The sequence below is a fragment of the Rattus rattus genome, chromosome 1 (assembly GCF_011064425.1).
Source record: "Rattus rattus isolate New Zealand chromosome 1, Rrattus_CSIRO_v1, whole genome shotgun sequence".
Classification (NCBI taxonomy): Eukaryota; Metazoa; Chordata; class Mammalia; order Rodentia; family Muridae; genus Rattus; species Rattus rattus.
In genome coordinates, this window is record NC_046154.1 from 122,868,379 (window position 1) to 122,894,746 (window position 26,368).

At 39.6% G+C, this 26,368-nt stretch overlaps 1 protein-coding gene across 2 annotated transcripts in view; it reads left to right on the plus strand.

Annotated features, from left to right (window-relative positions):
- Positions 1 to 26,368, plus strand: part of Nkain3 (sodium/potassium transporting ATPase interacting 3) — a 614,865-nt gene that overhangs the window by 578,633 nt on the left and 9,864 nt on the right. The window contains exons 5-6 of one of the 2 annotated variants that reach the window (XM_032905295.1): positions 5,733 to 5,793; positions 21,929 to 21,999. In XM_032905295.1, the coding sequence (XP_032761186.1) occupies positions 5,733 to 5,793; positions 21,929 to 21,999 (132 nt within the window). The remainder of the gene's footprint in view (positions 1 to 5,732; positions 5,794 to 21,928; positions 22,000 to 26,368) is intronic. The other variant, XM_032905301.1, reaches the window with a different exon arrangement.

Here is a 26,368-nt window from a genome sequence, read left to right on the forward strand (position 1 = left end):
ACTGTTGTAGGAGACCCAAAATGTCTGTCATTTTAGTCATGATGGGTAGGAAGAAACCTATAGCCAATTTAGCTACACCTTGGTCTACCTCCTTATGGTTCCAAAGAAAGCTAATCCATTAATGTTTATGTTATTGAACTCAGATTCCTTGAATCCATTAAACTATCTTTTAAGCAAAAAGAATCTCTTCAAAGTTGTTAGAAGGCTGTCTTAGTCACTATTCTATTGCTATGAAGAAACACCATGGCCAAAGCCACACTTAGAAAGCATTTAACTGGGGAATCGCTTATAATTTCTTATGGTTTATTCATTATTAGCATAGTGAGTAACAAGGCAGCACACAGGCTGATATGGCCCTCGAGCTGAGAGCATTACATCTTAGACCATAGACAGGAAAGAGAAAGAGATAGAGACAGAGAGACAGAGAGACAAAGACAGAGACACACAAAGACAGACAGACACAGAGAATGTTGGGGTTGCTGTGGACTCTTTGAAACCGCAAAATCCACCCACCCCTAGTGACATACTTTCTCCAACAGGCCACACCTCCAACAAGACCATACCTACTTATTCTTCTAATCCTATCAGACAGTTCTACTCCCTGATGAGTAACCATTCAAACATGTGATCCTATGGGCTCCTTTCACATTCACAGCACTACATAGGCCAAACAGACCCATGAAACAACCCAAGATACAATCCAGAATGCCTATGTCCGGAGTATGCACAGATAATATATACAACACGAGGATAATATGCTACATCGTTTTTCATATTTACTTTTAGCTGAACCTAAGAAAACCTAGCTTCTAACAATATCTGGCTTGTGGATTCCCAGGGGTGGCCTTACAAGGCAAATACATCAGGTAAAATGTGGCACTGAGAATCCAGCAAAGCCCTAGAGAGTGTGGAGAGGGAGAAAGCAAGAGCCACAGAGTGACTAGATTTCCTATGGCAGTAATGTAGTACTAAGATAAACTAGAATTCGGGAAGGATACAGCACATTTACAAATTACATACTAAGTAGAGCAAAGAAAAATGTCTTTCAGGTGACATCCATGCTTCTGCAATAATCCGTGGCTTATAAATAAAAATGTGAATTATGTTTCTTGTTAAGTAAGAGTGCACATGCAGCATCCTTTTGGTATAATTGTGGTATCTGTCAGGCACAATATGAAATAAAAACTGCACTGTTTCAAAATGAAAGATAGTACTCCCACCCACCCACCCTCAATTTGAAGTTGTCAGTATAACTACTTGAAATGAGTGGTGTTTAAAGCAGTTAGGTTCTGCTCTTAGAGCACATATTTTAGAAAAGTTGCAAAGGCATAAAAAATCAGATATAAAATGTGCAGATGCTTGTAGCTGCTTTCATCGCAGAATTACACAATGGTGTTTCCTGAGAGGAACGAATGAAGATGTGACTTCAATATCATGAGCTCAAACACTGACCTCAGAAAGTTAGTCTCTCGCACCATCTCCTAGAGCTAATGTTTTATGGTAAACCTGTCCATGTTGTAAAACAAGTTCACAGACATGTAATGTATTTCCCTGGAGGGTTCCCACATCCAGATTCATGAAATTTCTGTTGACATAACCACTCAACACCAAGGGCAATAAACTGAGTTTGCAGATGAAAGTAGGTGTGATAATCGGGTAGTCTCAACAATGGGGAGATTGTCCAAGGTTATCTAGGTGAGTTCAACAGGATGACCTGCACCAGGAAAAGCAGGACAAAGAGGCAGAGTGGGGAAGACAACAGTCATAGTAGCATGAGAAGAAATAAATTTGTCTTGGGGTTGTTAGCACTGAAGATAGAGAGGTGGTACCACCAACCATGAAATATCAACATCTTATGGAAGCTGGAGAAGCAAGAAAAGAGATGTTGATAAAACCTTCCAGAAGGACTACAACTCTGCTGATATGTGATATTAGATCAATGAAGGCTATTTCAGACTTCATCAAGGAAAACCAATTTAAAATATTAATGCCAATTTGTTATACCAGCCACATAAAACCGGTATAAGAGACTTCCTGATTTAAGCATAAGTATTTATGTTAGAGAGTTGAAAACAGTTGCCTCTCTAGCTATTGTGTTGAGTACACAACGTGCACTCCAAAACAGAAACACCAATAAGAGCTAGGTACCTGTCCATTGGAAGATGCCTTCCAATATATGATTTAGCAAGAAAACTATTCCAAGGCTGTGGAGACACCATTACTTTGTGAAGAAAAATAAATAAATCCAATGCATTTAGCAAATATTTTATTTTTTTTTATTAACTTGAGTATTTTATATACATTTGAAAGTGTTATTCCTTTCCCGGTTTCGGGCAAACATCCCCTCCCCCCTCCCCCTTCCTTATGGGTGTTCCTCCCCACCCTCCCCCCCATTGCCGCCTCCCCCCCCAACAGTCTAGTTCACTGGGGGTTCAGTCTTAGCAGGACCCAGGGCTTACCCCCTTCCACTGGTGCTCTTACTAGGATATTCATTGCTACCATGTGGTCAGAGTCCAGGGTCAGTCCATGTATAGTCTTTAGGTAGGGGCTTAGTCCCTGGAAGCTCTGGTTGCTTGGCATTGTTGTACATATGGGGTCTCGAGCCCCTTCAAGCTCTTCCAGTTCTTTCTCTGATTCCTTCAACGGGGGTCCTATTCTCAGTTCAGTGGTTTGCTGCTGGCATTCGCCTCTGTATTTGCTGTATTCTGGCTGTGTCTCTCAGGAGCGAGCTACATCCGGCTCCTGTCGGTCTGCACTTCTTTGCTTCATCCATCTTGTTTAATTGGGTGGCTGTATATGTATGGGCCACATGTGGGGCAGGCTCTGAATGGGTGTTCCTTCAGTCTCTGTTTTAATCTTTGCCTCTCTCTTCCCTGCCAAGGGTATTCTTGTTCCCCTTTTAAAGAAGGAGTGAAGCATTCACATTTTGATCATCCGTCTTGAGTTTCATTTGTTCTAGGCATCTAGGGTAATTCAAGCATTTGGGCTAATAGCCACTTATCAATGAGTGCATACCATGTATGTCTTTCTGTGATTGGGTTAGCTCACTCAGGATGATATTTTCCAGTTCCAACCATTTAGCAAATATTTTAGAGTATAAAACCTTACATGAACACACATACACACATACACACACACACACACACACACACACACACACACACACACACACACACACACAGACTGAAGCCTAGAGGGAGCCAGGTTCAGTTCCCAGTATCCATATGGTGACTCACAGCCATCTATACCTCCAGTTCCCTCCTCTGGAATTCAGTATTCGCTTCTGGCCCATACAGGCACCTTCACATACATGGTACCCAAACACTAATGCAAGCATACACACACACACACACACACACACACACACACACACACACACACACACACACACACACACACATACACACACACAAAACACACACACACACACACAAACACACACACACATAAAAAATAAATCTCAAAAAAAAGAAATTACTGAGAATGTCAAATTCTTAAATGGACAATGAAACTTTCAATATAATTCACATAACTATAACTAATAAGAGTAAAAATGTACCAGATGAAGTAAATATGTTGCAGGAGAAGAGAAGAGAAGGTATTTTACCTTATGAATGCATACTTTCTAGGAACTATATTCTCTAATATCACTGACATGGTGAAATGAGTATTGTTAGTTACTGCCGTGGTCAATAAGTGATACTTCAGCTTATTTTTCATTGCTTTAATTGAATAAATAATTACATTTTCTTACTGCATCAAATATTTTAAAATAACCGGGAGGGCCAATTTTGAATAATCTTACTACAGCGAAATGGAACAAACTTTCTAATACCAAGTCAATAGTTATAAAAATAACAAAAGGAAGTGCCGTGGTGCTTTCCTATAGTAATTCTACCTTAGGAAGTAAAATACAGAAATAGAGATAAATGCACAGAAAAAAATCATTGTCATATTATTTATAATAAAAATGATTTAATAATAGAATAGTGTTCATTACAGTACATTCAAATGGTGCATATTTATGTATGCATGAGTGGTTTAGTCTTGACTTGTGTCGTGGGAGTGTCACTGTGACTTAGAGACTATGTGAAAGGGCCCTAAGGAAGCTCAAGCTAGTGGAGATCAGACTGCTTACAGTGGTCACAGGTCACGTCTGTTTTTCTGTATGTAGCTGATTTCCCGCAGAAGGTCGATTTGGTAGAAGCCATTTTAATTTAAGTTCATTTTTCCACTGCCACTTCAGGCACATTCAAAGACCCCATTTTATTTCACATTCTGGTTCATATTCCAGCCTGAGTTTACAGACTTTTGGGTTCCCTTGTAGATATTAAATTACCTCAGCCAGGTTCATCTGACCCATCAGCTCCTCAGCTTGAGCTGCATCATATTACCCAGGTCTTCATTAAGAAGGGACCACATAACTAGCTGCTTTCCTCTCCATCTTCCCTCCTTGGTCATACAGGGGACGAAGGAGAAGTGATGGAAGATGGAGGGAGTAAGGATTGGACACCACTGGCTCACAAGTAAGCCCACAGAAGACACTGGCTGGATATGACAGTCCCTACCGGCTGGTGTTTCATCTAGAAAGCAATTCTGTGGGTGTCTCAGAATTTCCCTCCACTCTTCCTTCAGAAATTCTCTGTACTGTCTATGTGTCTCTCAGCATTACCACTTTCTGACTGACCACCTAACACCCATACTCACTCTTTGTACCCAGAGTCCCAGCATCCTCCTCCTGACCACCTCACTAGGAAGCCCCTCTGTAAGTATGGAGAGGCCTCCTCCCTAACTTCTCACAAAGCCTCTTAGATGTCTTGGCCTATAGCTGCATGATCTGGGGTAGGATTATAAGCCAGGGTCAGGAATCACAGTGGGAAGATGGATATCCCACAGGTATTCTTTGCAATAGGAAGCCTCGCCTTCGACTTTAGGGCTATTAGAACAGTTCCTTTTCAGTGTTGTTTTACAATGAGGATAGAAGGAGGAAACAAGTTTTGACCACACAGAGAAGGGCAAAATGGCTGACTAAAACAGCTAAAGAAGCAGCTGTTTTTAACTCTATTGAAGAAGTCTGGTAATTTTAGTTTAACTGAAATTAAGTAACAATATTAACCTCCAAGAACTGTTGTGTCCCCTGGATGAAATCATCTTTCAGGGAAGTCCAGGAAAAAACCACAAGTGTCAAAGGCTGCTCTATGATATGTTTGCTCTTTGAGACACTCATCAAAGTACACATATTCTCTCCTACTGCATTTCACCACTAACTAACCACCAGCAAGTTAATGTATTTTCTTATGATGTAATTAACAAAACAGTTTAGCAGTCAATAGAATTTACATTGTCACAGCATTTTAAATTATTAAGTAGATGATTGCTGTTTAATTTATGTGCAACATATTTTGGGTTCTTTACTACATGTTAAACATTAAAATGGTTGTAAGAATAATGAATATAGTACACATTGCTCTATAAATAGGAAAAAACTAAAATATATAGTATGAATAATTTGTAACGGTTTGTATACCCTAATCAAAATTTAAGAGAGGTATCTTAAAACTGTTTCTATTTCTTATTTATCTGTAATTTTTAGAAAGCTATTTAAACTACTGAAAAATGAATAAGTTTTAAATAACAGCTACTGTTTAGTCATAAAAGTTTATTCTATTACAAATTCATAGAAGTTATTGATCTACTGGTACAAACTCTAAAAACATCTGCTTCTTTTCCAGCTGGTTGGTTTTGTGTATGCCTGTTATGTGATCAGCATTTCCATGGAAGAAGAAGACACCTGTAAGTACCCTAATCATTCCCTGGGGTCCCTTCTGGGTAAGACATTGACCCCTAAAAGCCATTACAAGGCTAGGAAATCTTTCATAATATTTCAAATCAAAAATGACTGGATTTGGCAGAGTAACGTTATAATAGAGAAAACAAATTCAACCTCACATAAGCGAGGTGGCACTATACGCTGACCAACCATCACTTGAGTTCTCAGAAATGGGAGAAAACTCAGATGCCTGCAGACTGCTGTCAAATCATGTCAGAGGTCCCAGCATGAGGGTAAGCAACATGCTGAGCAGATAGATGGTTAAGGGTTATTCTATTCAACACCAGTTGGGAGTATGTTGGTGGTAAAACTCTGAAATTTAGCTAACAGCAATAATAGCAATACAATGTGTTGTATGTGTTAGATCCATATGTGTATGAACTAAGCAACAAAATTGCATGAATGATACAACAAAATTACTGTCTTTCACGTGGAACTCCTTTGAAAAAGTTGAAGAGATACTAAAAGTGACTCGTGGGATGCTCAGAAACTAAGTTGTGGTTTAGCATCAAATAAAAGGCATATCATGCCTTGACGTTCTGTTTTAGAGGCATAGCTGCACAGGTCAACAAATGTAACTTATTGAGCTCCTGAAAACTTATAAGGCACTAGGCATAAAACTCTCTGGTGTGTTCATGTAAGACAATAGCAAATATTAACCAGGTTTTATAGTTGAATTACTTTACAGAATCACATCTACCCATTTCCACTGTTAGTCAAATTGCTTAAAATAGAGCTTTTAAGAAAATGGGAGGGGGGGTTATATTGCCAACCTTTTAATGGCCTTCTAGAATACAGTTCCAAAAGGAATGGTCCCCACCAAACACATGTAAGAGTGGTGCCTGAACTGAAATTCATGACAATGTGCTCTCATCAGCAACACAACTAGTGATAGACAGTTCTAGACCTTGAAACCAATGGTCTCAGTTGGTGAAAACAGCTCAACTCTGGCAGCATATTTAGTGTCTACTGGGGATATTTTCCTTTTAATATTAAATGGGAAAGAATTCCTGGCAATTTCAAACGTTAAAGTTCATGTAACAGCCTGTCTTAGTTGGGGGAGCTTCCAGGAGGACAGCTTCAAAAACTCATTCGTTCTGTAAACTGACAAGGCTAAGCACAGAAGATCAGCATTGTGATTCAAGTCCATACCACAAAAAAAAGAAGGAAGGAAGGAAGGAAGGAGGGAGGGAGGGAGGGAGGGAGGGAGGAGGAGGGAGGGGGGGGGAGGAGGGAGGAGGGAGGGAGGGAGGGAGGGGGAGGAGGGAGGAGGAGGAGGGAGGAGGGAGGAAGAAAGAAAATCCACTATCCACATGGCCAGGAACAATTGATTGTGAATACCAACTGGACTGAGATTGTAAAGAAGCTGAGATTTGGGCTAAATAAATCCTTCAATTGCTGTCCTGAGTTTTGAGTACTTCCTCTCACATTACCCACAAAAAAGGGGCTTTTTTCTCTTTCACTTCATTGAACTGTTCAGAGTTCAGATAGTCCATTCCACCTCTCCGAGGAGAAAAGATTCTCTAACCATTAGTCTTTTGTCTAAAAAAATAACTATAGAAAATAATTTCTTCGAGGCTTATGATTTTTCAGTGAAATTGGAAGCATACTATGGCATGCAAAGTAAAAGTCTCACCTACACTGACTAGATAGAGATCTTTTTTTTTTTGAAACTTTATCAAATTTCCTTGAGAGTAGTGCTTCTCAGCCTGTGGGTTCCAACCCCTTTGGTGGTGAATGACTCTTTCGCAGGGGTTGCGAGTCAAATATTTTATTAAAATTTATAAAAGTAGCAAAATTACAGTTATGGAGTAGCCATGAGATAGTTTTATGTTTGGGAGTCACCAAAACCTGAGGATTCACAGTAGAGTCACAGCCTTAGGAACGTTGAGAATGACAGCTTCAGAGTAACAGTGGCAGAGGAGAGGGACTATATTGTTTTATGGACTTCACTATTATTAATTAAGTGAATCTTCTCCATAGAAATCTCTGAGTCAGCTAACCTGATGCCATCAAACTCAGACTGAAACAGCTGCTCCTAGCCTAGTCTATTAATGGTTTCATTCTAGTGTTTTTATTAGGGTTTTACATAAAGTTACTCAGCAACATCTGGATGTTGTTGTACTGCTATAAATTTTAATAATATTTGGAGTCAAAAAAAAAAGCCTAGGATGCTCAAAACAAAGTCTTTATGCCCAATATAACATAATCAGCTGCCAGAAGAAGGATGACACTGAAAAAAGAAATTGCAAGCCTTAGAGCCTGGACATCTTCATGACAGCTTTTCTGTTTTTAGTACAAGAAGAATCAAAGGAACAGGTGTAATGAAATGGTCCCAGAGTCTTCAGCGGCAGATGTGAGGGAAAGCAACATCTAGGTCAAGTTTATGACCTAATAGACTATCACAACTGCTGCCAACACTTGGTAGACTTCTAGGCACAGTGGCGTAATGCTCTTTGGTTATGATGTTGCCAGTCCACAGCAAAAGGGAACCATACTTTCTTTAAATTGTTTTTCAACATATAAGCACAAAGTAAGAAAAAATACCATTAGTAATACATTTAGAAAGCTCCTTCTGAAAGGTAACTTCCGAACTATCCTAATTCCATGGCATCTTGGCCAATATTCTGTCATTTGTCTTGATTCCTATTCGAACTAAAGACATCTTCACATTATTCAAAATAGAATAAAGCCTTGTTCTTGGACTGAAACAAGCCAGTAAGGAAAGGATAAGAAAGGATAGTTCCACATCCTTTCTCTGCACTGCTCACATAGTCTGGGAAGCTGATATTTCAGATGGACATTACAAAAGGGTAACAAATGTTTAGGGAAACATTCATTTCCAAACACTCATCTTCCCAGTTATCTCTCTGCCTCTTATTTCTTGTTTCTTATAAAGATTATAAGCATAGGTCAAAAACAAAGAGATAAAAGCTGGCAGAGCAATAGGTGGGATCTGTGGTTGAGACCTGTCATCCTAAAACCCAGTTGAAGTCTCCTCCGTGAGTCCTCTGCCAAAGTGAATTGCTAATTTGTTACTATATTGTCAGACCTACCAAACATGTAGAGTAAGGCAAACTATGTCGAAAAGTAGCCATTAGTGTATGTAAGTACTGCCATGAATTTCTGGGGCATCTATTCCAGTCTTGCTTCTCATCTTGGCTTTCAAATTGTGCCTGGCATATTGATTTGGGCAACTGCCATAAATCAGGGATTGGAGGATAGCAAGATCGATCACCCCACCTAAGGAATGTCTGGCAGCTTAAGAAAGGACTGACCTGCAGTGCAAAGGCAGAGAGAGGAAACCAGGTCTTGGCTATGCCATTCATAAGACACACACACACACACACACACACACACACACACACACACACACACACCAGATAGATAGATAGATAGATAGATAGATAGATAGATAGATAGATAGATAGATAGATAGATAGATAATAGATAGATAGATGATTGATAGATAGATGATAGATAAATAGATAGATGATAGATAGATAGATAGATAGATAGATAGATAGATAGATAGATAGATAGATAGATAGATAGATAATTACTATCATAGGCACCCAAACACAGACTAGACCCAAAGGGGCTAAGGAAACAATTTCATTGAATCAATTTCCAAAGTAAAGGCTAAAATCACCATGAAGTGGCACCTCAGCTACTCTCCAGAGCAGTCAGACCTCTGCAGCTCAGCCTGAGAAGAAACTGTCTATAGTTCACACTCTTCTTCCTTCATGCATCTCCAACCTAAACTCACGATTCCTTTGCCTGCCCACTCCTTGAAGAAGGAAAGACAGGGGTCTCTCCACTAGCAGGTTTCTCTCCAGTGGAGCTTAATTGCTTCTTCCCCAACTTGGCCAACTTCTTCTACCTCTTCCAAACTATCATAATGGCCCTGTGATATATTGTCAAATGCTTTCTGGGCACACTATGTGTTTACTCTGAAGACATTTAATACAACTGTGATTTTTCTAAGGCCATGGTACTTCCCATGGAAACCTTATTTCCTAACGCAGTTGGCATTCTATACAACATACAATTTTGTGACTTTTTCTGGGAAAATGTGAGCAAATATCTATTAGCTCCAGATTCAGTAGTGATGGGAGAAAAAGGACGTGACTCTATCCGAGTCTAGCTTAATGAAACAGTGAGTATATTGGAGTTCTTTGAGGTGTACAGGTGAGGAGTTGCTTACAGGAACACAGGTGGCTCAAAGGCAGCTGCATAACTGAAAAGTCCACCACAACAGAGGTGACAACCCTTGAAAGCTGCTTCCCTGGAGCTCATGCTCATCAGCAGTGTTGAGCTACGCAGCCATTCTTAGGTTGACAAAGAAAGAGAAATGGAAGACAGGGAACTTGCAGCTCAGATGTGCTCATGAACACACAACACACTGTCCATATCCTGTGGCACCTGGAATTCATGACACAAAGAAATTCACTATAAAGCTATAAATGGTAGAATTTAACAGAAATGAGTGACAACATTCTCCTCGTTTTCTGTATTTCTATTTTGTATCTGAATTCAATAACCCTAAGCCCAACCCCCATCTCACCTTGGATGAGGAGTGACCCACTAACCCAGCTTTGCCAGCCTCAGGGAAGTGAGCCTTGAAAGGATGAGAAGGAAAACCCCGTGCAGAGTAACTTTGTCAGCCTGGATCGATCAGTCTTCTGGGAGGCTAAAGCCAGGCGGTTCATTGTCAGCATATTTAAAACACATTATAGTTTGGGAAAGGTTTCCAGGCAACAATCAGTACAATCAGTCCAATTTCAGGTGTACAATAAAGCCTAAGGTGTGACTACATAGAAACTCCTTTACAAAGTTCAAGTGACCAAGTGATCTCTGATTGATAGCGTAGAGGTCAACAGGCCATAAAGTGCATGTGCTATCTCCCCTAAAGGAGGGAAGTGTCTGGGACAATTATTCTGATAATCTGAGCGAGATATGCTTTTATAGCAAAAGGTATGTGACATTTACCTCCACAGAATGCAAAAAGGTCACCAGGTTGTTAACCAAATCCACTCTCAGTTTTCTGAGATACAAGTGAAATGCAAGTATCTGATTTTTATCTCATCCTCTGAGAAGACGCCCCTACGTGATTAACATTCTTGGTTCCCTTGGTGCTTCTCTGTGAGTTCAAGAACCTCTGTGCCCCCAACATTAGTATAATGAGCTCTCCCTTCTCTGTTTTGTCCTTTAGCTCAGTAGTGTTGCTGACAGTAGCACCTGCCATAATGAAGCTTCAGAATGTTCCTTGAGAGCCAGCCACCTGCCACACCATCCTTTCGCCTGTTTCTAGGCAGAATCTTCTCCAGATGTTATATAAACTAATATTTGAGTTATCTGTACCTTGGAAAACTCTACGTTTCAGAGATCTTAGCATTCCCAGCCTCTGCCTAAGGATGATTGAAACTCAAGGCTATAACAACGTGAGGCATGGTTCTTTCTCTTCTTTCAAGTGCCTTTATCAAGACTCTTGCCGAGGGTTAAATTGCTTGACAAGCAAGCATGAAGATTTAAGTTCAGATCCCACTACCCATGCAAACTGTCAGGTAAAGCCAGGAAGGCTTACATGTGTACCTATAACTCCAGCAGTAGGTAGGGGGACGCATGTAAACAGTAGGCTCACTGAACCTTCTGGCTCCAGTCTGGTTCCACATTCAATGAGAACCCCTGTCTCAAGAGAATAAGACAGACGGCGATACAGCGTGACACACATCTTCCTCTGGCTTTCACACATGTGTGCACAGTATACATACCTGCACACATACCTCTGCATCTGTGACACCTAACAAAAACTACCATTGAAATATTGTCACAAAGGGACTTTACATCCATGGGCTTCCGTCCCTCACGCCCCTGAGCCTTCTCTCCAGTCCAAGAGACTGATGGGTCTATTCATAGCTACGCCCTCCTTGACATAGAAAAGGAAGATTCATTCTACATTGCAGGTTTTGTGGCTTTTATCTCTATGCCTCCAACCCATAAAGATCTGTTGCTCCCTTAACTGTTCTTTCTTCCCTCCTTCGACCACTTGTTTCCTCCTTTCCTCCTTCGTCAGTTAAGTAGGCACACACATTTTTTAAATGAATTAAAGGATGCCTGCAGCCTCCCTACCACCATGCAGTCTATGCCCTTCCTATCGTCCATGCATCTTCATTGCGTCTCACAGACTGACAGCTCCCATTTTTCAACTTCTCATTCGGGACCAGTCAACTGTCATCAGGTTCCCTGTCCTGACTCCTGAAAACTCTGTCCCAAAGGCCAGTGAGCCCTCTGATTATCAGATTTTCTTAGCTCCCATCAAAATTCCTTAGCACTGATGGTATTGGTCATTGTTAGCTCCTTGAAATTTTGCCTTTCTGGAGTTCTAGGTAATCCTATTTCCTGAGTTTTGTCAAAATAAATCCTTTCTTTTTTCAACAGTGCATATTTTAAAATTTAAATACTGCTTTTAAATCTTCATGCCAGTGTTCCAAATTTATTACAGGAATGCTGTGTGGAGAACTTGAAACTCTAGTACTGGGTACATTTGAAAATGATGACTTACCTTTGTCCTTATAAAGCTCACCAGCATCCCCTCTCTTCAGACATAGCATGACGGCTCATACTCATGATGTTACTCATACTCCTGTATGTTAAAATAGGGCAATAAAATAAAATATTTTAAATACAAGGTAGTAAAAGAGATGTTTGGGTCTTTTAGATAACAAAATGGCACATCATAGTTTTAAAAATCTGTTGTGTCAAGTTAAATATTTAAGATTTTACAAAGATCTGATTTTATAATGCCTTCGAAGAAATGCCATGTAAATAACTAGCGGTAAAGGCATATGTGTAGCATTACATAAACATGTCTTTCTAGTAAACCACAAAAAATAATAATGTAGTGCTACTCCTGGGAACAGTATTTGAACCTGGAAATGAAATGAGGTAATGGAGTGTGTTCATAAGACTTAGACAGCAACATAGAAGTCTGTGTGTAACACAAAATGGGTGAATTGTAATGTGTAGCACAGCTGTCTAGCTTCTCTGTTTCGTCCATATTTTCCACATAGAAATGTAAACACACACACACACACACACACACACACACACACACACACACACCTTTCCCTCACCCTCCCTTCTTCTCACCTTCTTTATTCATTTGCTGGCCACAAGAACAGAAAGCCTACATTAGAGTTAATGGTCTTTCTCAAGGACATCTTTCTTTCCACAGTTCAGTCAGCTGCAAACTTGTAGTGATTCCTTCAATCGTTAGATATTTAATGGCTCTACAAGCCGTATCAGAGGCTTCCAAGCTAGCCACTAAAGCCATCTGTTTTCCAGTGAGGTTACAGTGCCTGCTGTAGCCTCCACATAGATGGCTGATTGGCTGCTACAAGGTGGATTTCAAACGTGGCTCCTAAGTAACCAGACACCTGCTTCTCTCCAAGGTCTCTTCCTTCAGTTGTGGGACATGAACAGACATGAAAGCTTTAGAAAGTACATCTAAAATATAGGTGCCACATATTACACAGTGGTACAGATTACACAGTGCTCAGTTCCCCTGGGTCTTGCAAGAAGACTGTTAATGGAATTTGAAACTAGGACGTTAAATGCCCCTGAGGCTGAGGTGCTAAGAAGCATTCAGGGTATCTGCAATGGAGGAATCTCTGAGCAAAAGCCCTGCATCTCTCTTTTATGACTTAGAGAACTGTTTGGGGAGATAGCTTTGAATTAAGACCTGTAAGACAGGAATAAAACTGCCTGGCAAAGCCAGACAAAAGCCTTTCCTACCAGAAGAAAGAGGAAAAACGCAAGAAATCACTTTCTGAAGGAAGGTTCCTTGAGCCAAAGCAAGTGTGGCTTCAGAAATGCTCTACAACAAACTCCTCCAAAAGGTCAAAGGGGTGACATCACAAAAGGGTAGATCATCTCCTCATTTTATCTCTTGCTCATGTGCTGAGCAGGAGGACAACGGAAAAACGATCAAAGTTTCCATTTGATTTCAATTCTGTTTGATCTATTTAAATCCAGAGTCTGGATTCATTTACATAATCTGTTTTATTTGCAACTTAGAAGTCTCCTAGCCTTTAACCTGTTCTGAATTCATTAGAGTTATGGCTGCTGTGGAATTTTTCGCAGATTCTTTCTAATGAAACTGCATGTTTGTTGTTTTTAAAGGTGCCCCAGCAGATAAATCTAATAAAGTAAACGTATACAAAAATTAAATTTCAAGTTTTTAAAAAATGCCCCACGCATTTAATGAAATTTTAATAAGTCTTTCAACCTAAAATTGCAAATGAAAAACAAACCAATATAAAACTTGAATTGGCCTTCCAGGAGAATCTGTCTCATCTAAAACAATCTGCAAGATTATATTAAGAATTGCAAATATTTTACACACAAGCCTGGTATAAATTCTAGTTAATAGTCAATAGGAGGTTATTAATACTATATAGTATATTTGCTTTATTCTCTCTCTCTCTCTCTCTCTCTCTCTCTATCTATCTATCTCTTCCTTATTAGGCATACACAATATCTGCCTAATGCACACTGGTATTTCTTCATGATCAGGAGCTTTCTGGTGCGAAGTAGGACATTAATTTCAAGTAAATATCTTCCTATGAATAGATTTAAATAATTTATATGTATTCTGTATTGTGTGTGCATGTGAGGCTATGTGTTTATGCAGATGTACATACATATTTGTTAAAACATGAGGGATTTTTATTCCGCAGGCTACAACTATGATAACAAAGCAGCCCAGAGCACTAAGACAGTTAAATTTGAGTAGATAAACATGTTTGCTCTACACAAAGCTTCTTTGGGGTGCATTTAGGCTTGCCATCAGTTTAAAGCACTTCACTCTCTTCTGGCCTAGCTTGCCAGCACTTGGCATTCTGTTTGCTTCTATTAACCATACCACCTGGTGGTACTCTACACTGTGTCCATTTCCCAGGGAGGATGCCAACTGTTGTAGACATTTTAGTGATTAGTTAGGCTGAATTTCAATCATATTTTCCCTTGTTCTAAGCTCATCAATCTGCCCAGGTGGGGAAGTACTTATTGACCTGACTCAACATAGTCTTTGGTTCTCAGTATCTAAACTAACTCAGAGAGCAATCCCTTGTGGATTTATTATTGATCTGTTCATTCAAGAAACAGTCATTGAGGGACTTCTGTGTAGTAAGCTATGAGACACAGAGATGAACAGAAGAACCCTGCCATTTCTCAAAAGATCGTACATTCTAATAGGTAAGCCAGGCCTATTACTGTGAGCTGTGAAGAGAATATGATGTTATGATAGAGAATATGATGTAAGCGAATCAAGTAGACCCAAAGACAGAGGCTGTGGTATGGCTGGAGTCTTTTTTGCACCACCAGTGTCAAAAATGTTTGGCACTCAGAGTCATAATGTCAACATGTACAGGTACACAGCACATAAACTACCCTCCCCTTAGTAAGAAACAAGTGTCCCAAAGGGCTAGTTGCTATCTGTTCCACGTGTCACTTCTCACAAAATCAACACATACATACCAGTGCATTCACAAACATGTCTACACACATATATAAATAAATACATATGCGCACGAGTGTTCATACAAACACGTATATACACATGTATTCATGTACATACTTATGCACACATATACACACATGTAACATAGGCATAAACACTCATATATCCACTCACACAGAGACACTTCAGACAGTAAAGGAATCAACCTTCTGTCAGCCCTACATCCTTTCAGGGCATGTCACTTGGGGTGTTCTACTGGATGGCATGGAGTGGTGAATAGATTTAATCTTAGGAATGATGGGGTCTGATCAATTTACAGAGAAAAGGATTTATGAGAGAAAAATCTCAGTAAGGAAATAACACTTTAAATGGATATTGTCCTTGGAAATAGAGAACGAAAAGTAATGATGTGGTTATAAAACAAAAAGAAGGAAGAGGAACAGAAGGGGAAGATGGAGGAAAAGGGGGAGGAGGAGAAAATATTGTTTCCAAGGAGAAATGCCTAAAATTGTAGAAGCAGTCAAAAGGAATTATAGAGAGACTTCAAAGCCAACAAGTATTTGTCACTTGATTTATAGAGCAAAGTAAAACATCGTCTAGTCATAAGCAAAAGTGATAAAAATGGATTGAATAAAACTGAACAACTGTGAGAACATACCTAACATGGGTCAAGAATTCATGTAAGAGTTGTTGAGACAAATTCTGGGACTGTTTTTAGCCTCGCACCTCTCGGAACATTATTTTTTTTTCTTTCATCCATTCTCTTCTGCTTCATTGACCTCAAAGAGGTTCTAGAATTTATTATCCCATTATTTAAGTATTACACACTCTTAGGAAATTCTAAAGTAGAAAGAAACTGTCAGCAAAGATTACAAGAAACACTTTGCTCCAGGAATCTGAAATCACAAAGGGATGAAAGCCAAAAGCACAGCCAATAAAAACACAAGGTAGCACAAAAACACAGAGAGCGAGGACTTTTTAAATTGTGCTTTGTCTAAAATAAAATGTTACTTAAGATGAAGCCAAAAACACTGATCAAAGTCTTTGGTCACCAGTGAGTATGAGCAGATGGTGACTAAGATGTTGCAAAAGCTCAGAGAGGAACTTTAGTGAAGACACTGTAGTCAGAAGCCCTTTTCGCCCTTCCATCCAGTTATTAAGCAGCTGATGAAACTATCTGGAGGACTAAGGGCATTTTTACCATTGTGAAACTGAGTGCACCTAGTGTAGCTTTCAGAGCCTAGAAAGTTCATGAAGAATAAAATTGCTATTAAAATGAATGTCACAGAAGAGAAGAAAAACAGTAAACAAATGGGATGATGTTTGCTTGTGGTCCCAACTGTTGTGAGCTAGAGGAAGAAGGTCACCTCCTCAATGACATCCTCTCCTACATAGTGAGGCTGGGCTACATAACCATTGTCAGGAAGAAAATTTTAAAAAGAAAGAAAAGAAAAAGGCCACTGCTGTTCTTTTCTAAATGCTAGAAAATAAACATTCAGTGCATATGTTGGGTTGAGGTAAGGGTGTCTTGAGCGCCTGTGTTCCTGGCATCTTCATAAGGATAAGAGAGCTCTTGCAAAACATAGCCAAGTATAAAGGAAGAGAATATATATACTCACCATCATCAAAGTACCTTACAAGGACACTGAGCAGTGTTCCAGACAGACAAATCAAAGACAATATAATAAATCCTTCAAAGTCTAGGTAATCCTTCAGCAAAAATACATACCTCAACAACTTTATAAAGAATCACACAATATTAAGAATAAAATCACTGTGTGTGTATCATGCAAAGAGGACATATTAATCTGTAAAGCATCCATGGAGCGACTTAAAATATGAAGAGAAGAGAAATTTCACCCCTTCAAAGTCTATGCTACTGGAAAAAATAAAGAGCAGGGACAAATGTCAGTGCCAATCAAAACTTAAAGAAAAGATGAATGATACCATCCCATGGGCATTCTGGCAGGTTCTACACTCCTGCCCCCTCCCCAGCGGTACCATGCAGGGAGCCTACACAGATCCTATAGGTGACTTGAGGCCACAAATTCTTCTTCCAATGAGTTTTTTTTTCCTGAGCAGAGTTGACAAAGGGAAGTGTATGTTTCTAAAATAAAGCCATTCCTGATGATAAAACCTCTTGGCATCAAACTATGACTGACTGATGATTTTCTACCCTGTGAGTCAGCTAACCTTTCCAAGTGTGAAAAATCAGATTTCAAGTCCAATGTAGGATCTATCAGAACACAACATTCTCCATGGGAACCAGAATGCATTGTTGGGATTTTTACAAATTCTCACATAATTATAAGCTAAACCAAATTTCTGAAATACTGGAATTCGATAGTTGGAGAAAAATGTGTTATTAAGATAACCAGTGTGGCAGTGTTGGGAGACAGAGCTTTGAGGCTGGGTCTTAAAAGGGTTAAAGTTCTTGGTCAAGAAGGAAGATGGCTAGAGAAGAAGCCCACCTCTTCGGGTTTCTGCCACTTCTAACATCTTCCCTTCCTCATGGTCTTATGGCCTCTCCTCTTACACAGGAGTTATGAGGCAATATAAAAGCAGAAACTTCCAGAATGCCAACCAGATAAAATTCCTTGTCATTGATTATCCAGTCAATTATTAAGTATTCTGCAACATCAATATATAGCCATCTTATAGAATAAACAAACTGCAATATAACTGAGGAATAATAAAGAAAAGGAACCAGAAGTTAAGATCAGAATAAATATTTGGAGTCTTTTCTCTGAGCTAAGCACAGTGTTGCAGCAATTCTTTGACAAGACAACAAGTAGTATGGCGCAGTCTGAAATGAATTGTTTTTATTCTGATTAACTGTTGGTAAATATACTTAACACCGACATACAAAAGACAAAGTGAATACTTTCTAGAAATACCATGCCTCAGCACTAGGACATATTGAGGTTAACTTGCCTGTAAATCCAGGTACAAGATCTCTTGTCTGTCAGTACCATCAAGAGCTACAGTTTCTGTTCTCTACCCTTAAGCCTAGTCAGGCTGACTGACTGGCATTTAATGGACATGTGTGACTATTCAGTTTGAGTCATAGGAGATCACATATATTCTGCTAGGTCCTTTATCTCTGGCCATTAACCCCTGGAATTCAACTCTCATGCTGGAAGGAAGCCCAGGACAGACTGCTGTTGGAGGTACAAGCAAAACAAGATGTACCTACTTCCCATCCAAGTGAATAGGCCACCTCAAAAGTTGGTCGTCTACCTTCCTGCAAAGACTCACTGGCTAAGACAGAGTAGAGCAGAAATGATTCTTCCTTGCTATGCTTGTGCTCCAACTGTCAATCATGAGTAAATGTTTTTAAATTAACCCTGTAGGGTAACCCATCACTTGTTAAAGTATAATCCCATAAGCCAGCTGCATAAGAGCATACTGCACTAAGAGATTAAATGATATATCCCATAGTTCCAAAGCTAGAAAATTGCAAAGTTGGGGTGTAAACCAAGGTAAAACCAAATCATGAGGATAGATGTGAGAGTTTTCCTTGAATTTGTAACTTGTAGTTCTTAAAATAAACAAGAAGTTCGAATAAAATACACTGAAATATTCACAATCTGTTTACTTCTAATAATAGAAACATAAAAATCTGTTCCTTTAGCTTAAATTTTTTTTCTGGGCATTATAAGTATGTTATAATTTACAAAAATATCCTCAAAGATAACAGAGAACCTATCAACTTCTTAAATATGCCTTGTTAAAACCAAGCAGACCTTTTATTAAAACTCAGAGAAAATATTACTGCAGAGATCAAGATGTCTAGGAGGTTCTCCAGCTTCCTCACGAATGACCAAACAAAGGAGGTGAAGCTGACTGAACCCGTCACTGTTGAGACCCTCGCTATAATCAAGACCTCACTCAGCCCCTACACCAAATACATTGTCACCATTAACTAGGCCACATCCTACAACTACCCACTGCCTGCTCAGTGGGCATATGCTCAGTGTGCCAAGCATAAGGACCCTGAGGCCCAAGCTTTAGGCAATGGCTAAGAACCTCTGAATACTCCTACAGATGGAAAGGGCTCCCTTCTCTGTGACCTACAATGAAAATGAGAGGAGGAAACTCAGGCATGAAAACTGAACTAATATGCTATTTGCCATATTTTATACACTAAGAAGTATCATTAATGTGATGTCTTGATAATAAAAGAGAAGCTTATTCAGAAGCTTGTTCCTATTTGCCCAATGCTTTTTACATATATTCTAAGCTTTTGGTTCGGTGGAATTTCGAAAATACAAAGAGTTCAGTCAGACACAGTGAAAAACAAACTCCCTCCCCTAGAGGAGGGTCCATATATCAGCAGCACCAGAGGTTTCCCCCAAGAGGAATGAAAAGGAGCAAGGCCTGTATGGCCTCTGAGAAGCATAGGGAAATTGACACAGCTGAAGGGGACTTGTCCTACAATTTTAAAGGATGGGCTTTCCATTTTCAAATGGCATGCAATGAATTATTGCTCCCATAAAGCTACTGCTTTCACTACCAAATATCTTGTACACATTCCGTGCTGAACACAGACAGTAATGCCCAGCATCTACCCTATACTCTTCCATATAAGTGAAATTTGTAATGGCTGAGCAAAGGTGACTGACTTGGCACCATGAATGGAAGCTTCGTTTATGACCTAAAGTGTCCTTGAGATGAGTAGGGAAGTTAAGATCGGTCAAAAAAAAAAAAAAAAAAAAAAAAAAACCTGAACAATACATAAGGCTCTGTGGAGAAGTGCTGTCATTCACGGCATTTGGGTGAGAATTTTGTCAGGGATTTGGAGGGCTATGGTGAGTAACCGCAAAGATATTCAATTACAAGCAACATTAGGTCTTCCAGGAAGATGCTTAGCTGTGCAATTGAAAATTGGCACCAGAAGTGAATCTGAAGGATTGAAAACAGAGACCTTTTCTGGTTCTGTGCTCTCCCTCTGGGACCTGATAGTAACGCCTTGGTTTCAAGAATGGAGGAGACAGCAGTGCTCTGACTTTTCTGGATAGCGGATGCCAACTCCCGGTTGTTCTAATTGATCTCTAAAATGCACATTGTACTTGTGGGATGTAATAACTAGAGTGTACAGAATTCACCCTCGACCTCCTGGCAAGCTGTGACTGGACGCTGCCTTCTACCCCTGCCAGCATCTCTGCCAAGCTCACTCTTACACTACAGGTATATATGGAGTTTGCTGTTGTGACTACAGATTTCAAAGGATGCAACGTCCAGATTCGCTTCAGCTATCAATTTCAAATTTACAAACACTAGGCCAGTGTAATGAATTAGGAGGCAAAGGCTCAGACTACCAAGGGTAATGGGCTGAGTTGGAGTCCCAGAATCCACATGGTGGAAGGACAGAACCAGCTCCTGTATGTAATCCTCTAACCTCCATATGTGTGTCATGGCACACACACACACACACACACACACACACACACACACACACACTAATAAAATTAAAAATATAATGTTGAGGCTGGAGAGCAGCTCAGCAGCTGAGAGCACTTACTGCTCTTGCAGAAGACTTTAGTTCAGTTCACAGCATCCACACAGCAGCTCACAAGCATCTGTAACTCCAGTTCCTCTTCTGACCTCTTTGGCTCCTGTAGGCACATGAGGCCCACACAGGGATACACTCATACAGGCAAACACACATACATATGCCCACACTCACACTCATGTTCTTGAGAGTCCAGTGCCCCTGTGTGCCTATACACCTATTAGTAAACTACTGTTACACAACAAAACCTCTGTTCATTGGTTTTCAACCTCCCTGAGGCTGTGAGGCTTTAATTTAGTTCCTCATGCTGTGGCGACTCCCACACAGAAAATCAGTTTCATTGCTGCTTCAGAACTGTAATGTAAGTATTTGTGTTGTCTGGTGGTCTTAGGTGACCCCTACGGAAGGGCCGTTTGGCCCTCCAAAGGGGTTGTAATGCAAAGGTTGAGAATTGCTAATTTAGAGTGGAAAATCGACTATAAGAAACAAATTCAAGACTTTAGAGAAAAGTAGAGTAAGACAAAAGGAAGCATAAATATGGTTATAAAAACTATCATGCCTCCAGAGACTATAGGCTGACCCCTATTGTGTCCAGAACATGGAAACTTCACAAAGGATCCAGATAAATGCTTATTTCTTAGGAATACCTTGAGGTCAGAGGTTGAAGACCGATTGACTTCCCAAAAGTGTTTTAATGATGCAGTGAATATTCTTAAGACGGTAAAACGTGGATCTTGGCAACCAACAGAAAAAGAATATATTTTGAGATGTAAGAAGATACATTTTTTTCAAACCTTATAATATTTCAGATAACCACATTTTTATACTAAAATCAATAGCAACTGTGTTTTTATTCAGGCCCTAAAAGCTTGGTTATTTGTGTGCTTTTAAAGATTTTCCTACAATATTTCTAGGAGCCCTTCATATTAAATATTCACTTCTTCCCTTTATATGAAACTGATATTTTTCTTCGTCTTGTGCATATGTAGTCTACTTTAAAGTTCAGTGGTACATGCATTTTCATTTACACACTGATCCAACTTGGGCTGCTGTATTTCAGTTGATTTCATAGGTGGACTAGACGCGCACTCCCACTACCGGGATCATGTTGAGTTAAAGCCTGTTAAACCTGTAAGTAGAGGTATGACAGTGTGCAAACTATTAATCCATCTAACCTGGCCTAAACTAACCAACCATGGGGGGACTTTGGACCTTCTACTCGTCATTGTTTTAATTCACTCATATTAAAACAACCTTTCATATGTAACCCAATGTCATTATTACTCATTGAAGAAAGAATGTGGTACAGAGGTGATGTGGCATGTACTTCTAAAGTGATGTTCTTGTCTAATTTTTCTTATCAGCAGTTGACTGCATTTGGGAAAATATGATAATTTATTCTACAGAAATTGGAGACTTAAATTTGTCTCTGGGCATATTATACAACAGAGTAAAAAGGGATAGGGATTAGAGCCCAGGCTTACAGAATCCAGATACCTTGCTCAACATGTCTGAAACTTACATCATCTGTCATATGGCTTCATGCAAGAAGGATGGATCACTAAAGGGATGAGGTAATCTTTAGGAAGGCCAACATATGTGAGTTGTTTCTTCTAATTTTTTATTTATACTCACTGTTATTTATAATAAAAGAAAACTCCTAAGGAATAAGTTTATTATATTCCTTGAGGACATAGACAAAGTCACCAACGAAGTGACCTCATAGAACTGTTCCAGTTTCAGATTCAGGAAAGAATCTTGGTCAATGGATTGATAAAGTCTTAATGTATAAGGAAAGAGACTTGGTGACTCTGTAGGAAACTGAAAGTAGAAATAGACATGAATACAAAATAGCAGCTGTCATGTGCTAGCTATGTTACCTATGACTCTTATTGAATTATTGTGAAATGTATATGAGTCTATTAATTAGTATTTCCATTTTATGAGTAAGGAAACTGAAGCTCAACAAAGAATCAGGGAGCTTTCTAATAAAGTGAAGAGCTGGCCTCATCCTTGAGTAATGAGGTGATATCTAACCTGACTGAATAGGTGTGTTCATATGGACTTCCTATATGTTCAGCCCAACCTTGCACAATTCTGCGATAACAGAGCCTATCCGGTTAAGTCATTACCGGCATGCAACCACACAACAAAGGCTTCCATGCTGCCTTATTGGCACTTTGGTCACTGCCCAAATCTTCACTGCCCTCCTAGCACCTCTGGGGACTAAGGTCCTGAAGAAGCTACAAAGGAGAGTTAGTTAGAGCAAGCATAACTCACACACCATTCAAATCATCACTTTCCCATCACACGATAGGTGTTTCAGTAAGTTATGGATTCTTAAAATAAGTCCAAATGGAAAACATCTGCCCAATCTAACACCCCAAGACCAGTCATCACCTCATTACATATGCTTATGAATGATAAAAGTGAGGTGCTCCAAAGGTTGGTATTTGTGGGATGGGGAGGTTGGCCAGGTTTATGACAATTAGCAGGATGTTAAATGCACTGGAAATAAAAGAGAATGAAACAAAACCCAGTGATGACTGGGAAAGCCTTCATATATTTGATATAAGATAAAAGAATGATTAATGGACTTTTTAATCTTACCATGAAAAACATAACTGTACAGAGAAATAGCAGTGAGAAAAATGCTGCTGTGTAAGAGGGCATATTAGTAAGGTTATTAAGAACTCTAATTGATTAATGTTGATAATGGAAGTCTCCTTTCTTGGGGGACTTTAAAAATAGATTATTAAATACCTGTGCATCTCTCAAGGTTCATGTGGCATGTCTAGGGCAAGTGACTTCCTTTTATGTTCTCTGAAGTCCCTTCATCTCTGGGAATTGAGAACACATAAAACATCCTCTTAAGATCACCTACCAGGCTTTGATCAAGTCCTCTATCTCCTCAAAGGGTTTTCTCACTCCCGTTGTTCAATTCTGGACCTGCACCACTTCAGTGCAGCATTAGCATAAACTACCAGCTACAAAAAGCTACAGAACAAGGCTCTGCTTTGACACTCGATGCTGATTATCACGTCAAATGAATATGGAGTGTCTTTCAGCCATGAAGGGGGGTGGGAATCTGAAAAATCAAACTGAGCTTGAATTGAAATCATTGTGCATAGAACTATGTAGGAAATCAGTATCTATTCCTCCCCACTATGCAAATGTTTCAGAATTGATCTAGTGAACATCTGTCACATGCTTGGTTTCTTTTGCTAAGGCCTGTTATATTAGATTGCAATATACTCAGCACACTGATAATATAGTATGCATGTGTGCACATAGACACACACAAACACACACACACACACACACATTCCACATCATCATCATCATCATCATCATCATGATGAAAAAGGCAGCTTTCTGTGCTAAATTCGTCAAGAAGGGAGTGAATAGTCAGCTGATTTTAAACTCTCATCACGGCTCTTTCATTTACATGGAGTATAAAACCAGATTTCCTGAAGAAGCCCCTTTATGGAGAGATTCAAAAGAATCCTCAGCATATTCTCAGATACATACATGAACAGGTGCCTTTCTATTGAAGAATAACTGATAAAAGCCGTGAGCCATTCATAGTCAGCACTGTACAAGTAACTGTACAGGAAGATTCCATATGCCTGTATCAGAATCAACTTATGTGAATATATATATATATATATATATATATATATATATATATATATATCCAAAAGCAGTTTTGATGGGGATGAGGTAGTTCACATTTGAGACTGGCTTTTTTGTTTTCTTTTTACAGTAATGATATCAAGCTCCACTGATTAATTACATCAGTTTAATTCAATTCATAGTCAGTAATTGATTAACGCAATGATGTGAACCACTCACTGCCCTGGGAACTAGGGATAAAAAGATAAAACGCAGTTGAGCATTAGCCTCTAAGGCTGATCACCTGGGAGGGGAAGCCTACCTAGAAGCACTAAACATAAGGTAGTATCCCCACAATAATGTTTGTCCTAAGGGAAATGGCTATGCTCCCCTTAGTAGAGAAAGGTTTCACTGGAAATGACATGGTCTTTATAAAAATAAAACAGAGTCCAAGTTTGGTGGCACGCACTTTTAATCTCAGCAAGAAGAAGGCAGAAGTAGGAGGGAATTTCTGTGAAGTTAAGTCCAGCCATAGCTGTAGAGTGAGACTGTTTCATAAATTAACTAATTAATTCTAAATGATAAGTGAATGAAGATGACATTCAATGTCCACTTCTGATGTCCTGAAACATGTACATCACACACACACACACACACACACACACACACACACACACACACATGCATGCACATACATGTATGCATGCATTCACATGTACATCTTCCATACATAGCCATGAAACACTTTCAGTGGTTGTCTTCTGAGTGGGGCTTACAAATGAAGGCTGGAGTTAGCTTATGCTGAAATCCATCATCTTGCCATGACTGACAATTTGCAGTTAACATGGCCTCACACTAACTCCCAGGAGAGTCTGGACCAGGACTTCTCTGATCACTGCTCACAAACGATTCTATCTCCATTAAAGGCATAGAACAATAGCCACTCTGGCCTAAGAGGACCAAGCCAAGGGTTCAAGAGGCCAGCTGGACTTTGAAGAAGCATTTAAACATTGAACCATTAAGGAAAGCAAGGGAAAGGGGCAAACCAAAGTAAATTTACTTTTGAGAAGGAATCTAGTAGGGCATAAAACCATACATGACAGTGAGATGCAATTTCAGAGAACAACATAATGAGCAGCCAAATTAAAGTGTGTCAAAATCATGACGTGTATTTCCATTCAAAAGGCAGCATCTGGATAGCAGGAAAATTAACTTCCATGTAGCAGTAATTCCTCGCATAAAAGTAGCTAGGCCAAGGCAGTTTGTCAAAGAAAGATAGCAGCTGAGTTCCAGACCTGGGATGGAAAGCAGAAGTGGAGCTAGATCCGATTCCGTTAGAAGTCATCCAAGAGGAAGATGCCCTATGGCTACAGCTTAGAAAGATTTGATGAGACTTGCCTGCCACTTTTTAAAAATCTTCTTCTTCTAAGACTTCCAAAGGAGAACTTGACTTTTCTGTAGTATCTTGGCTCGTCTGATTGCCTTTGCTGGAGACTAATTTTTCTTCACAAAAATTGCTATGTGTTACATGACCACTGCTGATTGAGTGGCTCCTATTGCTTCTAAGTGCTAAAAGGCAGAGGCAGCTAATCCCCATTTCAAGACACTATTCTGGCATGCTCTAGATAGGTACCTTCATTGCCTGTTTTTTTTTTTCTCCAATAGTCCAGACCCACAGAAAGCTCACCTATGATTGTTGGGGACAGATCAAAGAAGAATATGTCTATTTGTTCTTTCCTGAGAAGATTACTTTTCTATCATCAATAATACCACTGTGAATTGTTTCACACAAGTTCATTTTAGATTGACTGTCTTGATTGAGCTATAGCTAGTAAGACAGATCAGGCATGCAATCACAGTGCCAGGGGTAGGTAGGGGAGATGGG